The following is a 15,068-nucleotide window of genomic DNA, read 5'->3' on the forward strand; positions in this document are numbered from 1 at the left end:
CTGTCTTCGGTAATTCTGGGGAGAGTTAGCGGTAATCGCGAGGTAACGTTTGTAACTTTTTTTTCCCCCCAGAAAGGCTGTTGTACCTACAATTCAAATAACGTAACTCGAGGTAAACACGGCTAAATATTCTTCTTTCTATTAATTTTGACGGGAAATTGTCTGGTACTCAGCCAATGCTGGTCTTCTAATAACAAGTGCGGGGGAAACCTCGGGCACCTATTATTTTAATCCCAAACCTACCTATATTTTATTGTCCCGCTCGTCTTTAAAAGGAAGCAAGGGTGTCATGTATTCTTGATACTACCTATGATCCTTTAAAAAGTGCAATGATTTGAGGAGCCTCCACCCCCTTCTCCTATGCCACCCCACCCCTAAAACCCTCATTTTCCCTCCAGTATACTTTTCCGTGCCTTCCTCCACCCAAGTCCGAGGAGCGCTCGCTCTCTCAGCCAACTCGGCGAACTCCGTCAGCTGTCTCTGGGAAATGAAAAAAGAATAAAAGGAGAAGAAGAAGAAGAAAGAAAAGGACCTGCGTCCTGGAAGAGCGAGTGGGAGCCCGGCGCCGCTCGCGCCGTCGCCCGCTTTGCATAGTGCTCGCAGATGGCTCGCTCCGGCCCCGGCGCGGCGATCGAGTCGCCCCGAAGCAGGGGCAGGGAGGGAGTGGGGGGAGGCCGAGGATGGAGGCCCGAGAGGGGGAGCGCGGGGCCCCTCTCCCCTCCTCTCTCCCAGCCCCTCACCCCCACCCCTTTTATATTTTTTTCCTCCCAAGTTCTCTTGCCTCGCTATCCCCCCTTGAATCCGAAGGCGCCTCGCGATTGGGTGCTGGAGCCGGGTACGTCAGTCAGACTGTGACGTGCAGTCTTCCTGTTTCCTTCAGCTGTGTCTTAAAGTAAATCTTGTTGTGGAGCGGAGCCCTCAGCTGAGGGAGCGCTCTGAAATAATACACCATTGCAGCCAGGGAAAGCAGAGCGGCGCAAAAGAGCTCTCGCCGGGTCTGCCTGCTCCCTCTCCGCTTCGCTTCGTGCTCCCTTTTCTTCGTCTGCTCTTTGCTCCTCGCCTCTCTTCTCCTCTCTTCTCTTCTCCTCTCCTCTCCACTTCTCTTGTCTTCTCTCCCCTTCTCTTCTCTCCCTTTCTCTCCTGTCCTCTTCTTTCCCTCTCGGCTCTCCCTCCCCTGATCCTCTCCCACCAGCCCGGCTTACTCGCTCGCACACTCACCGGCCCTTGTCCAATTATCATATTCATCACCCGCAAGATATCAACGCGTGTGCGCGCGCGTGTTTTCCTCTCTCTGCCGGCAAAAAAAGAGAGGCTCAGTCCCCCCTGCTCTCTGCACCGCGTAAGTATCTTCTCCCCCTCGTGAGTCCCCTCCCCTTTTCCAGAATCACTTGCACTGGCTTGTTCTTGAATGAGAAGAAAAGAAAATAGACTTCGATTACTCATACCCGTGTAAACATTTTTTTTTCCAGGAGAAAATGGTGTTATTTAAATGAATCATAATAAAATAGCCTCTAAACAGTTTTCTAAGCTTGAACCTCAGTGGAACCCGGCGCTCCGCTCCTCCCAGTTCCTAAGAGTAAGTGATCCGCTTGGCTTTTATTTCTTTCTTTCCTGCTGGTGGCTGGGGGTGGTGTTTGCGATTGGGGGAGGCTGATATTGCTGGACTTGTCGCTGATCTTATCACCTTTTGTGTACTGTTTCTGGGGTTTGAGGAGGCGTTTGCTTCCTTTCCTTCTTTCTCTTGCCCTCTCTTCTCAGGAGGACCGCGAGGGGGACCGGGTCGCTTTTTTGTCCGTCTGGCTCCCTGGTTCTCGCCACCCCTCCTTCTTCCTACCTCCCCGGGTTAAAGGTCCTGGGCTAGTCCCCGCGTCCTTTCTCTTTGTCTTGTTTATTATAGCTGCCTTTCTTCCAGGCTCTTCCAATTTGCTTGTCATTTGCATACCTTTCACTTCTCCTTTTTAACCTCCGCAGAGGGCCGGGGAGTGGGGAGGAGGGGGAAAGGGACGAGGGGGGCGCTCTCTTACTTTCCTTTCAAAATGCTGTGGCAGCCAAAATGTAGAAATCCGGGTTGGAGTCGTGGAGAGATGGGTGCCGGGAAACGAGTGCGGCGCTGCTCTGCATGAGCTCGGTGGAACCAGGGCAGGGTCAAGTAGAGTTGGGTAAGGAGGCAGCGACCGGAGTCTCAGGGAGTGGAGAGATTGGGGCCTGAGCACCACCGAAGGACAGAAGGATTGGAATCCGGAGGGAAGGGGGGCTGCGGGGGGTGGGGTGAGGGGGTTGTTCTTGGGCAGCGGGTGTCCGAGGCGAAGAATCTCACAGTCATTGCTGGCAATCAGTGGTGTTTGCTGCCTTGGTCTTGTCTTGTCTGGGTGGTACCCACAGTTTTGCCCCAGATCGGAGGACTGGAGAGGGAGGAGAGGAGAGGTGAAAGTAATTGTTACTGGGAAGAATAGTGAGGAGGGTGGCGGAGACTGGGGGGGGAGGGGGGGGGTCGGCAGAGGGGGCGGGGAGAGCTATCTTGCCAGACCAGACAAAAAAGGGGGTGCCTGGAGGAGGGGGGGATGTTGATATTACCCACAGTCCAGTTTAGCAAGTTGTTGGTTCTTCTGCTGTACCAACCAGTTACTCCTGCGAAAACTGAACGTTGGTGAAGAGAGTGGATGGGAGGGAATAGGAGAGTAAGTAGCCTTCCAGGGACTTACAGGTCTCCCGCCTGTTCCCAGCGTCTTGGGAAGTTGAGAGACCTTCAGACAGGGAAAGAGCAGAGCTAGGAGGAGGGGCTGGAAGCGGTCTTAAATAGCCCAAGGAGACAGGTTGGAGTGTGAAACTGCTGTTCTTGGCAATCCAGAACCGTGCTCCGCCTGAGGGAAGGCTGGGAACTCACCTGCTTGTTTTTATTTTTCCAAGAAGGTCTGTGTTGTCTCCTCGAGTTTATAAAAACAGAGCAAGCCCAGGGTGGCCTCCTCTCAAAGTCAAGGCAAGAAGAGTTGGTTGTGCGCTCTCTTCTTCACCCATGAGCTCTCTTACAAAAAAATCATTTCCTTTCCTAAACTAGGTAGACAGAGGTCTATTAGCGGAGTGCTTGGGGGCAGGGCCTGACAGGTGCGTTGTGTCAAGAAAGACAGGTGCAAATTTCCTCTGTGTCTGTGTGTATCTGTACAGTTCCAGACCACAATGCTTGCTTGGGAATTGTAGAGGGTTTATGAATTTATGGGCATCCTGGTTAATAGGATTGTCTGTGCTAATAGGAATTGGACTGTTATTATATTTTGAACCCTGCCATGTGAGTTCTTTTGGTGGGGGAGTGGGGCAAGTTGGTATGTGTTTGTTTATTTTTCTTAAGGATATTGGCAGTCTGCTGCTGAGGCTGTGTCTCAGGCTCCTGTCTGCCAGTCGGCCAAAGGCACCCACGCTTCAGGCAGCAGGTGGAGAGAGATTGACTTTCCCTTTGCTTTCCTCCAGCTTATGCCTATCTCCCAGGTCTGTGCTTGGCAGAGAGAGAGAGAGAGAGAGAGAGAGAGAGAGAGCACTATGGCTGTCCTTTAGTATGTGTGTGTGTGTGTTTTGGACAGCCATGGATGATGTGTAATTGCCAGGAATACTAAAGTCAGTTTGAAAGTGTTACTGTTGTTCAAGCTTATCTTTCTCGCCTGCCTTCTCCCTGTCCAGAAAGAATAGGTGTGTGCATAAACTCTTTCAAGTCGTATGTTAGATACTCTCATAAAGTAGAATGAGCCTGTCATTATACCAGACATGTGCCAGATGTCCTAGATAATACTTTGATGGAGGAGGAAAATCTCAAGTATACGAGAGGTAACTGCACTTTTCTGTTTGATGCAAGATGTGGGCAGTTAGTTCTATAAAGAGTTTCTTGCAGAAACTTCTGAGAATTTTCAAAATGAAATGGACTGTTTGTGATAGGGAAGAAAAAGGAGAGCCTTTGCATTGTTAACCTGTCCATGTGGCTACAACATGGGCATATTTATACAATGGGGAAATAGACTAAGTTAGGACTCTGGCTTGATGTTTGAGGGAAGATCCTGGGAATTCAGTCAGTGTAAGCACTGTATCTGTATTCTTAAAACTTGATCTTTGTTTTTTCCTTTTAGCAGGCTACTTCTTTAAACAGTTGCATAGCAATAGGTTAGATGGCAGATTGTTTTTGTTGGTTTTGTTATTTGAATGGTGATCATCATTTCCATGAAAATGAGATAATATGTGTCATTTGTTCTTTAAACATCAAAGTTTCTCCCCCAATATTTTCCTTGGATCCTTTTGAATTTCTTTGATAATTAAAATGTCATCTTATTTGCTTTATTTTTTAATAGGAGTTATCTGTGCTTGGCATTTACTGTTATTTTATGTGTCCATTATGCAGAATTCTATTTAATTACCACCTTGTGTGAAAAAAAGTCATGCATATATAAGATCCATCTTTGTTTTCACTTATTCATTTCCTAGCATTGTTCCTATAAAAGTAGCATTTGGGATTTTTGAACATAAGCGAGCTTATTCTTTAAGTTGCCAAACTTGCTCTTAATTTGTTGAAAACTCATATAGGCCTCTCTTTTTTTTTTGCATAAATTTCTTATATCATTTCAGGAATTGTCTCACCTTTGCAACTGCTAATATAGGGAATTTTAAAATTCTGGGTTAAAAGAAGAAATTATAAAAACGTTACTGATTTTATAATATGAAAATGGATTGTGTATGATATATTGTTGTAGGATTCTAGTTAAAGAACTGCATAAATAAGAAAGACATGTACATAAAGAAGTTTTCATTGTATTGCCTGGTGCATTCTAAAGCTTCAAGGGACATTTAGGGCATTTCAAATTTCTGTAAAAAGAAAAAAGTGTACTTAAGATTATTTTTCACCCTCTCATTTATCAATTTGGTGAACTATTACTTTTAAAGGAAGTTAGAAATTAATATTTTAGCTATATCTCAGAATATGCAGTGTGTGCTCATTTTTCAGGGAAAAATGTAAGAAATTGTTGAAAGGATGGGGGAATCTTAGGATAGGAACTTTAAAATCCTGTTATAAGATTTTGACAATGCAATCTTAGTTCATTTAGGTATTAATTTATGTCAAATTGTTCTTCAAAATAAATATCAAAGGCTTTCTTAACCTAATAGTAAGCAGATACATCTATGAAGGAAAAGTTGCTAATTGGCAGAAATGAACTTTATAATATAGTACAGCGAAGTGGGCAGTTTAGTAATTTTTCAAATCATCTGATTTTCCCCCTTGAGTTACTAATTTCCAGATTGATTTAAAATGTTCTTTATGAATGATGTTCCATTTGATATTTCATAGCCAGGTTGACCTGAGTAGACTAGAGGCTCATTCAAAGATTGTTTTTTAAAGAAAGTAAAATGTAGACTTGAGCAATTTCTTGAATAATATAATCTAAATAATCTAGACAATAAAACCATGTCAACGTTATGCTTCTCCCTGACTCATCAAAGAATTGTCTGAACTATCTGAATAATTACCATAGTGAAACCCTTCTTTGTCCAGAATCTGAACTCCAGATTCATGCAGTAAAAGTTGCATATACCCCCAAAATAACTTCTTTATTTAAAAAGTACAGTGCTTAGCCATTTTCTTCTTTACACTGCAGTGTTTCTTTAAAATTCTCTTCAGAAAATTCTTCTCTGCTAACATCATTATCAGTTTCCTTAAGATTCTACACATTAAATAGTATGTGAGATAATTCAGATTTTAATGAAGAATTTTTGGGAACAGTGAAAATTTTACTTGATCATATCTAGATATTTGGTCTTATATTGTCTTTCTCTGGGAGAAATCTGCTATGTTAAGATATCCCTTGTATAAGAGCTATTAAAGCATATGCGTGGATTAAGTGCCAAGCAGTGCAACCAAACATTTAACTATGAAAAAATATTCCATATAGATTTTTGTTTTAATTAAACAGTTTACAGGCAGAATGCATATGCATCGGATCAATTATATATTTAGGTTCAAATTCTAAATCAGTATTTTTTTTTTTGCCTCCTTGCTATGCTGATGTTCACCAATGCTGATCAAAAGGTTTCTTGTGCCTATGTTGAGAAATAAAGCAAATTTAAAATCTTAAGGGATACAACAATATCATTGATACAATCATTGCCAGGATCCTCTAAATTCTGAATTGGGAAATCATGAAAGCACCTTGCAAATGTTTTTAAGAGATTTAACTTACATTATGGCCATTTAACAGTGCGTTTTCTTGTGTAGTAAACATATTCATATAAATATGTATCTTGTTTATGAAACATGATGCTAATAAAGTGCTATGTGAGGCAGTTATAATTAGTTAATCTTGCCTGTACCCTCCATGGATTTTTTGTTCCAGTGTCTACTACAGTATACTTATCTCAAAGTTTAGGTCTATGCTCTATGGAGAATTATTTGTGCCTGTTGATATATCGCCTTCTCTTGCAGGATTATATAATTGATCCTGTTATATCTGGCCTGGACATTTTACAGCTAGACCCAAAAATATTTTAATTTTTCTAGCCCCAAATAGAAACAAATTATTATTTGATCTAAAAATGTTAAAAGGTTGAACAGGAGTTGGAAAAAAATCAGTTTAGTTTGGCGAATTTGGAGGCGGTGACAGGATATTTTGTTCTTAACTGGTGAGCTTGTTTAATTAAAATTTATCCTGCACTGAAGATGAGCACATCATTTCTTTCTACCTTAGGAAGAGCATAGCCCTCCTCTTGGCTCCAGCGTGTGACAGGGATGCAGCTGTTGATACCTAGGCTAGAAGAGAGGAAGTGCAGTTGACGCAGAGGTACATGGCAGTTGGAAAAGGAAGGATGCCTGGGGATGATCTTGTGCTCATCTCTTACATCAGCGTGTCATTTCCAAGCCTCTGAAGCAGAGGTGCTTTTCTTCCCATGGCAAGGAAGAGTTGGAAGAAAGCACAGTTTGGGTATTTGGGTTAACAGGGGAAGAAAAAAGACTGCAGAAAGTTGGTGTAATGTTTTGATTGGAGATTGGTGTGCTTTGCAGGTGATGTTAAAGAGAAAAAGATTTGAACACGAGAAGAAAAGAGGTAAAATTTTAAAATGATGGCAATGAACTGTATTTTCAGAAAGCTGATATAAATGCAAAAAAAAAAAGCCTTCCTTGTTAAAGACCACCCCCCACCACAAAAGAAACATGCAAGTCTTTCTGTGATTAACAGAACTTTGAAATAATTTGTCCTTTTTTCTGGTTTGTCTCAATCTCTCTTTTTTCTACCTCTTACCTGACAGCTACACCTGATTTATTAGATCTAATGTGTTAGTGAAACATTTGTCATTGGATTTTTGTATTCCTGAAACCAATACTGGTGCATGAGGAGTCTCAATCATTCTGAATTCAATTTTGAACCAAATATTGACATTTTGGAGATTTGTTTCCATTACAAATTCAGGTAATTTTATCCTGAAGTATACAAAAAGAAATGTAAAGAAGCATCATTTTTTTCATAAGACTCTAAAATAGATTCTAAAATGTTTCTTCATATAGGAGCCAAGAACAAGGATTGCAGGATGAAATCTTTGTCACTCAAAAATAAATAAAATAAAAGAGGAAATCACATTGTTGCCATCTAAGCATTATGCGTTTTCTTGATTTTTACAGGTTATTTCATGCTGAAATTATGCCTATTTGCATGGATAGTCATTCTTTAAAACTAGCCACAGATGCAGTCCTAGGGAGCACGTAGATGTTTTTACAGGTGAACCGAAAGAGATGGGAGCTGTTCCAAGCGCTCTGCATGCTGCCTTTGGCAATAGACCCTGTTATTGTGAAGATGTGCTCTGTTAAGCAAACGTGAAGTTTAATATTAGATAAACCCTGTGTGAAAAAAATATTTTCGTTTTCTTCATAAAATGTTAATTATACACAAAAAGATATGACATCTTATATGTATATGAAATTTGGGGTTAGCACCACTAGTTAATGTTAATCACAAAATAAGTCAAGCGCCTTTTATAAAATGCAAGGAAGGATATTCTCTTTTTATATTGTGTTCCCAAGAAACAATGGACGTTCATATACCACCGAATAGGTATTTCCCTTTCTTACACATTTTATTGATGTTTTCTTTCTTCTTTTTGCATTTTCTTTCCATTTTTTTCTTTTATTCCCCCCTTTTAATTTGGCATAGGAAATAAAAATTGTGGGTGTAAAAGGGTTTCTTTAGGCATTTGAAGTATTATTTTGGTGTAGTCTAACAGAAGAAAACTAGTACTGAAGATTTATTTATCTTTGCCTAGACCAATGATGTTATTTCACATATTGATTTCTAAAATATAACAATGTCTTCCTTTGCAGTGTGTCCAACTTTATACTTATTTCAGTCGTCAGAAGGGCATGGTGAAATTTATAAATATTCTCATAGTTACGTTAAGATATAACAACAGATACCATCTTCCCATATGATTTTACTAATAAAAAATGCGTAACTTATGCTAAATAAACAGACCTGTCTAATTAATATTTGTTAATTCATTTCAGTGCTATATTGACCATTTATGTTGGAAAGATGCTGACGGGGCAGTTCTCCTTCCCATTTCACATATAGCAGGAATATTTTTAAATTAGATAATAAAGGGTGTATACTGAATATTTGAATTTAATTTAGAGTGCTTGCCCTTCAATAGCATTAAAACCACAATCATTTTAATACATAAATGGAGTTTTTCATCCGAATTCCATGCAGCCCCAAAATTTAACCTTATTTCTTAAATGTAGACCATATTCATCTTCTTTTATAATATGTATCCCAATGCCCAGAATTTCATCAGTCGGTTGTCAGAGGCTGTGTTCTTATAATCTACTGTTTCTTCTGAAGATAAACAGTATCATTTTAGGCATTTGTGAAAGAGAATCATATTACTGGTGCTTAAGCAGTTTTTGCTTCTTTTTTTTTTTTTTAATCTTAATCCATCTTAAACCGGTGGAGCAGAAATATTTAAAAATGTTTCATTTCAAGCAGAGTGCATAATAAATTGCAATAATTGTAATGTGCCATAAATCCCAGAGCCTATGCATTTTGCATTTGATTCAGGATTGAGGTCAGGAAATTTGGAGAAATTTAAAGAAAATGATTCATCAGTCCTTTTGTTCTGTTGGCCAGGGTCCCGGGATTCTTGAGCTGTGCCCAGCTGACGAGCTTTTGAAGATGGCACAATAACCGTCCAGTGATGCCTGACCATGACAGCACAGCCCTCTTAAGCCGGCAAACCAAGAGAAGAAGAGTTGACATTGGAGTGAAAAGGACGGTAGGGACAGCATCTGCATTTTTTGCTAAGGCAAGAGCAACGTTTTTTAGTGCCATGAATCCCCAAGGTTCTGAGCAGGATGTTGAGTATTCAGTGGTGCAGCATGCAGATGGGGAAAAGTCAAATGTACTCCGCAAGCTGCTGAAGAGGGCGAACTCGTATGAAGATGCCATGATGCCTTTTCCAGGAGCAACCATAATTTCCCAGCTGTTGAAAAATAACATGAACAAAAATGGTGGCACAGAGCCCAGTTTCCAAGCCAGCGGTCTCTCTAGCACAGGCTCCGAAGTACATCAGGAGGATATATGCAGCAACTCTTCAAGAGACAGCCCCCCAGAGTGTCTTTCCCCTTTTGGCAGGCCCACTATGAGCCAGTTTGATATGGATCGCTTATGTGATGAGCACCTGAGAGCAAAGCGCGCCCGGGTTGAGAATATAATCCGGGGTATGAGCCATTCCCCCAGTGTGGCATTAAGGGGCAATGAAAATGAAAGAGAGATGGCCCCGCAGTCTGTGAGTCCCCGGGAAAGTTACAGAGAAAACAAACGCAAGCAAAAGCTGCCCCAGCAGCAGCAACAGAGTTTCCAGCAGCTGGTTTCAGCCCGAAAAGAACAGAAGCGAGAGGAGCGCCGACAGCTGAAACAGCAGCTGGAGGACATGCAGAAACAGCTGCGCCAGCTGCAGGAAAAGTTCTACCAAATCTATGACAGCACTGATTCTGAAAATGAGGAAGATGGTAACCTGTCTGAAGACAGCATGCGCTCAGAGATCCTGGATGCCAGGGCCCAGGACTCTGTCGGGAGGTCGGATAATGAGATGTGCGAGCTTGACCCAGGGCAGTTTATTGACCGGGCCCGAGCTCTGATCAGAGAGCAGGAGATGGCAGAAAACAAGCCGAAACGAGAGGGCAACAACAAAGAAAGAGACCACGGGCCAAACTCCTTACAACCAGAAGGTAAACATTTGGCCGAGACCTTGAAACAGGAACTGAACACTGCCATGTCGCAAGTTGTGGACACTGTGGTCAAAGTCTTTTCGGCCAAACCCTCCCGCCAGCTTCCTCAGGTCTTCCCACCTCTCCAGATCCCCCAGGCCAGATTTGCAGTCAATGGGGAAAACCACAATTTCCACACCGCCAACCAGCGCCTGCAGTGCTTTGGCGATGTCATCATTCCGAATCCCCTGGACACCTTTGGCAACGTGCAGATGCCTAGTTCCACAGACCAGACAGAAGCACTGCCCCTGGTTGTGCGCAAAAACTCGTCTGACCAGTCTGCCTCCGGCCCCCCCACTGGCGGCCACCACCAGCCCCTGCACCAGTCACCTCTCTCTGCCACTGCAGGCTTCACCACCTCCACCTTCCGCCACCCCTTCCCCCTTCCCTTAATGGCCTACCCATTTCAGAGTCCATTAGGTGCTCCCTCCAGCTCCTTCTCTGGAAAAGACAGAGCCTCTCCAGAATCCTTAGACTTAACTAGGGAGACGACGAGTCTGAGGACCAAGATGTCATCCCACCACCTGAGCCATCATCCTTGTTCCCCAGCGCACCCACCCAGCACCGCCGAAGGGCTCTCCTTGTCGCTCATAAAGTCCGAGTGTGGTGACCTTCAAGACATGTCCGAAATCTCACCTTATTCGGGAAGTGCAATATCCTTTTGTTTTCCCCTTAAAGAAAAACAAAGCAAAAAACACAAAAGCTCTCCCCCAAAGATTAGGTTTACACAGTACATAAAATAATGTAGACTAGTATGTTCTTAAGAATGCAATCTTTCCTGTTATTCAAAGTCATAGGCTTTTATCAACATGTCTGGGACATTTCTGACTGCACAAAAGCTTAAAACTGAACCCAAATCACTTTGTCAAGTCGTTAATTGCCTCAAGAAGCTGGCGTTTAATAAGGTGCTTTTTCAGAAGTGTTTTCCCTGCTGTTCTTCCTGTATTATCTTCTTATCCTTATTTTTAAGAGTAGATTCCAAGAAGGAAAAAAAAAAAACTCGTTGTAAATATTGAATTCAATCAGGTATTTTTTTAAAAGATGGTAAGTTTTATAATGGAGTAAATAAGAAAAGTCTGTTTTCAGATCCCTGAGATTCCATAAGCAGAATTTTCCCTTTAAACTGTCTGCAAGACTCCTGGTCTGTTTAAAGAAGGCCAGAGTTAGATTTTAGGAAGAACGCTGAATAGGTGGGAGATTGGGATGGGAGAAAGATGGATGTGGAGTGGGGAGGTTAGATTTTCTGTTTAATCTTTAAGCAAGACCTTTTTGAAAAGGAAATACACAGGTACTGATTTATTCCAACGGCATCGGTCTCTCGTTCATCCAAGGTTTGTTCTTTGGGTCTGGTGCAGCTGCCTCTATGCATGATTAACCTCTGTTCAGCCATACACAGAAATCTTTTGTCCTAACATTCACAAAGCAAATTATTTTGGAAAGCGAGAGAGCACAATTAAATATAAAACTCAGCTGTATTAGATTTTTAAAAGGTTGTCTTTTTAGGACTCTTTAATTTTGAACCTGACTTTTATGTAGAAATTCTAGTTATATATTTTTATTAGACCTATTCTGAACTCTAGCTATTTTTAAATTGGCCTTTTCAGGAATTTTTTTTTTAAATCTTGTGGGCATTGAAGTTTTGGGGTAGTAGAATAGCAACATTTTGGGGCAGGTGGAAACATGTTTTTAAATAATAAATTACCAGATGGATAAAAAATTTAGCAATTAAGGCGGGCCGCGGTGGCTCAGCGGGCAAAGTGCTTGCCTGCTATGCCGGAGGACCTCGGTTCGATTCCCGGCCCCAGCCCATGTAACAAAAACGGAGAAACAGAATACAATAAAACAAGAAAATGTTTAAAAATGTTTCCCTTCCTTCCTTCCTTCTATCCTTCCTTCCTTCTCTCTGTCTTTCCTTTAAAAAAAAAAAAAAAAAAAAAAAAAAAAAAATTTAGCAATTAAGTTGGCTGTTGCTAAATTGAGGATTTTGAGCAATAGTCTTGATGACTAGAGACTGACATTTTAGTATCTAAGCCCACTCTAGAGGCTGCCACGTAAGTGGCAAAGTCCCGGCTATGGTGGAAATGTGTTTTCCTAGTTAATGCAGGTCAGTCTTAAAGCCAACTCTCAGGATAGTAGTGAAGAATTCTGAAAAGGTGAATGGGAGCCACAAATATGAAACCCACGTGGGCAGTTAAACAGCATCACTTTCCATAAAATGAGGAGGAAGAGAATCATGTCATGAGAGGAAGAGAAAAGAGAAAGATATTGAGCACTTTGGTATATAAATAGAAAGTAAGTCCTGGTTTGTTTGCTAATTTAACTTCTTCCTTTCAAAGATCTAAAAGTTTAGTCCACTGATCATGAATCAAATCATTATAAGCATGCAATAAATATTGGTCAAAATGATTGGAATATAGCTATTAGTGATGCAAAAGGCAAAGAAGACCCAATGACTCGAATGTTTTGTTTTATTTTGTTTTAACCCTTTGTAGGAAGAGCATTTTCTAAGGTTCTTCCCAAGCTAGCAATGTCCAGGACTAGACCCCATTGCTCCTCAGAGTTCCCTTAACTTCATTTTTTAAAAAATGTAATAGTGATTGTGGGTTGTTTATCATGTACACACACACATGCACATACACAAAGTAAAGGGACATACCTATTCCTGGTTAACTATTTAAAGCCAGATTTCAAAGTCCTAGAGGTCCATTCCAAACATTTTAGATCCATAGACAAGTTTTTCTTTCTTAATTGGACTTTAATTGTTACCAGATAATCAGGCTGCACTTTTTATTTTTATTCATTTTTTTGTAATTTGGGCTGTCTAGGAAAAAGAATCTTTTGAATTATTTTAAGTATTAGCTATGTCTATTGTCTCACCCTTTCTAAATCCCCTCAGGAATTTGAGGATTTGAATGGAAAAAAAGTTCCTTTTATTTCTGTACAGATTAAAGGCATTAAGGAAAATATAGTTGTATCTTCTCCAGAGAAGTAATTTCTCTCTCCTACCAATAGTGAGATCGGTTGAAAATGGTTGGTTTAGAAATGCCATGTTCAAATGAAATGTTAGTGGACAACATCTGCAGTTGTCTTTTTAATAGCTAAATAATTTTGACATCTCATTGCAATTAATGATTACATTTTCCACCTTTTGGCCTTCAATTATCAGGTTTTTCTTATTCATTTCTGTATGTCATTTCTCAGGAAGAAGATAGGCAAACAACCTTTTCTGTAGTCCAAATGATTCTGAAACCAAGAAGGAACTGAGTATTGGTTGGCAGAGTGGGCCCACTTTTCAGGTTGTCTTCATCCTTGTTTAGCAATGAGTCCTTCCCCTAATTCAAGCTTTTAGTTTGATAAAACTTGTGGAAAGCAGAGTGAGTGTTGTCTTACTTCAGTTTTAGTTTTCACCCATATTTGAACTTGTTATACGGTTATTCCTAGAAAGGATCGATAGAAATGAATAGAAATGGGATAAAATGATATCACTATGTTTGTCATTGTTTTTATTTTTAATTCATGTCTTTCCAAATTGTTGTAAGTAATTTAATTCTTAAGAAACAGTTTTTTCACATCCAAAGGGAATCATCTGTTTATTTAACAAAGTAGTCAAGATAAAAACTATTAAGAACACCAGCTTAGATAAATCCGTTCTAAGTACAGCAAGTTAAACATATATGTTCCATATAAGAGAACATATTACATCATTCTTCTTTTTAATAGGAAGGAAATACTGGATGTGTGTGTGTTAAGCTGAACGCCAACACACCTGCTCCAAGAGTTCATGTCTTGGGTATAAAAAACTATGTTCAGTATCTTTGCAAATGAAGCCGTTTAATCAAATATTACGTTTTATTCAAATTCCAAAAAAACACCCAGCCAATTGTTTTTCTTCATGATATTCCTTGTCATTCATCCTCTTTGCATCTCAAGAAAAATAGCCTTGGCTAGGCCTCAAGCATTTGCATACACCCAATTAAAGCACAAGAGTAGTATTATAAGCCTTTAAGATGTGCAGGTAAGGAAACCGAGCCTGTTCTCTGTGACAGCCAGCTCTCCCTGCTCGACTTTTCTGGAGAATGCTAAAAATAATTGAATTTTGGAAAGGAAAACTCTTACTAATTTGAAATTAAAATCTCACTGAGAACCTGGATTAAAAATGGATTTCGAAAATGTGGAAACAATCCGTGGAAGTTGATCTTTCACATTTTTAGAAGTCTTGTTGGTCTTTAATAATTCTCTTATCTATACAGAAGCATTTAAATTAAAGACTGAAAAAACTCTGGTCTCCCCAGTCCTCCCTCTGTACCCAGAAAAAAATTATAAAGTAAATTTAGAAAGAAAAGATTTCTATAAGCTACACATTCCACTGATTATGCTGCACATCTTATGGAATAACTTTCTCTATCGCTTCCATCATTAAATGAAAGCATTTCAGTCTTTTCTCCATTGAAGGTTTCTAGGGGAAAAGCCTCTTAGAAACACCGAAAATTGAAGAATAAGGAGAATGCTAAAATTCCTTCTGTTTCAAAGTGTTTCAGAAAATATTAGTAAGTAGCCCCAATCGATTTGGTTGGAACGACAGCGTGTAAAATCTTTAGCCACAATCCAGAGTCCAACTGGAAAAAAGGAATTTTCTTCTTCCAGCCTTCACAACCTATTATTCTTCCATTTGCCTTTTTGCTGCCTCCACTGCCCCTCCCGCTGCTGCTGTTTAGGTAAGGTTATATTGTACTTAGTAAACAGACAACACTTAGATTCTCAGGTTGTTTGAACACCGCTTTAGGTT

General features: G+C 40.5%; 1 protein-coding gene across 8 annotated transcripts in view; it reads left to right on the forward strand.

Annotated features, from left to right (window-relative positions):
* The first annotated feature begins 874 nt into the window (after nucleotides 1–874).
* PROX1 (prospero homeobox 1) overlaps nucleotides 875–15,068 on the forward strand; it is a 51,304-nt gene continuing 37,110 nt past the window's right edge. For 3 of the 8 annotated variants that reach the window (XM_077157794.1, XM_077157800.1, XM_077157801.1), the window contains exons 1-3: nucleotides 875–1,339; nucleotides 1,470–1,576; nucleotides 9,144–10,935. In XM_077157794.1, the coding sequence (XP_077013909.1) occupies nucleotides 9,211–10,935 (1,725 nt within the window). In that variant the 5' untranslated portion in view covers nucleotides 875–1,339; nucleotides 1,470–1,576; nucleotides 9,144–9,210. The other 5 variants (XM_077157797.1, XM_077157795.1, XM_077157798.1 and 2 more) reach the window with 5 other exon arrangements.

Source organism: Tamandua tetradactyla, chromosome 4, assembly GCF_023851605.1.
Source record: "Tamandua tetradactyla isolate mTamTet1 chromosome 4, mTamTet1.pri, whole genome shotgun sequence".
Taxonomy (NCBI): domain Eukaryota; kingdom Metazoa; phylum Chordata; class Mammalia; order Pilosa; family Myrmecophagidae; genus Tamandua; species Tamandua tetradactyla.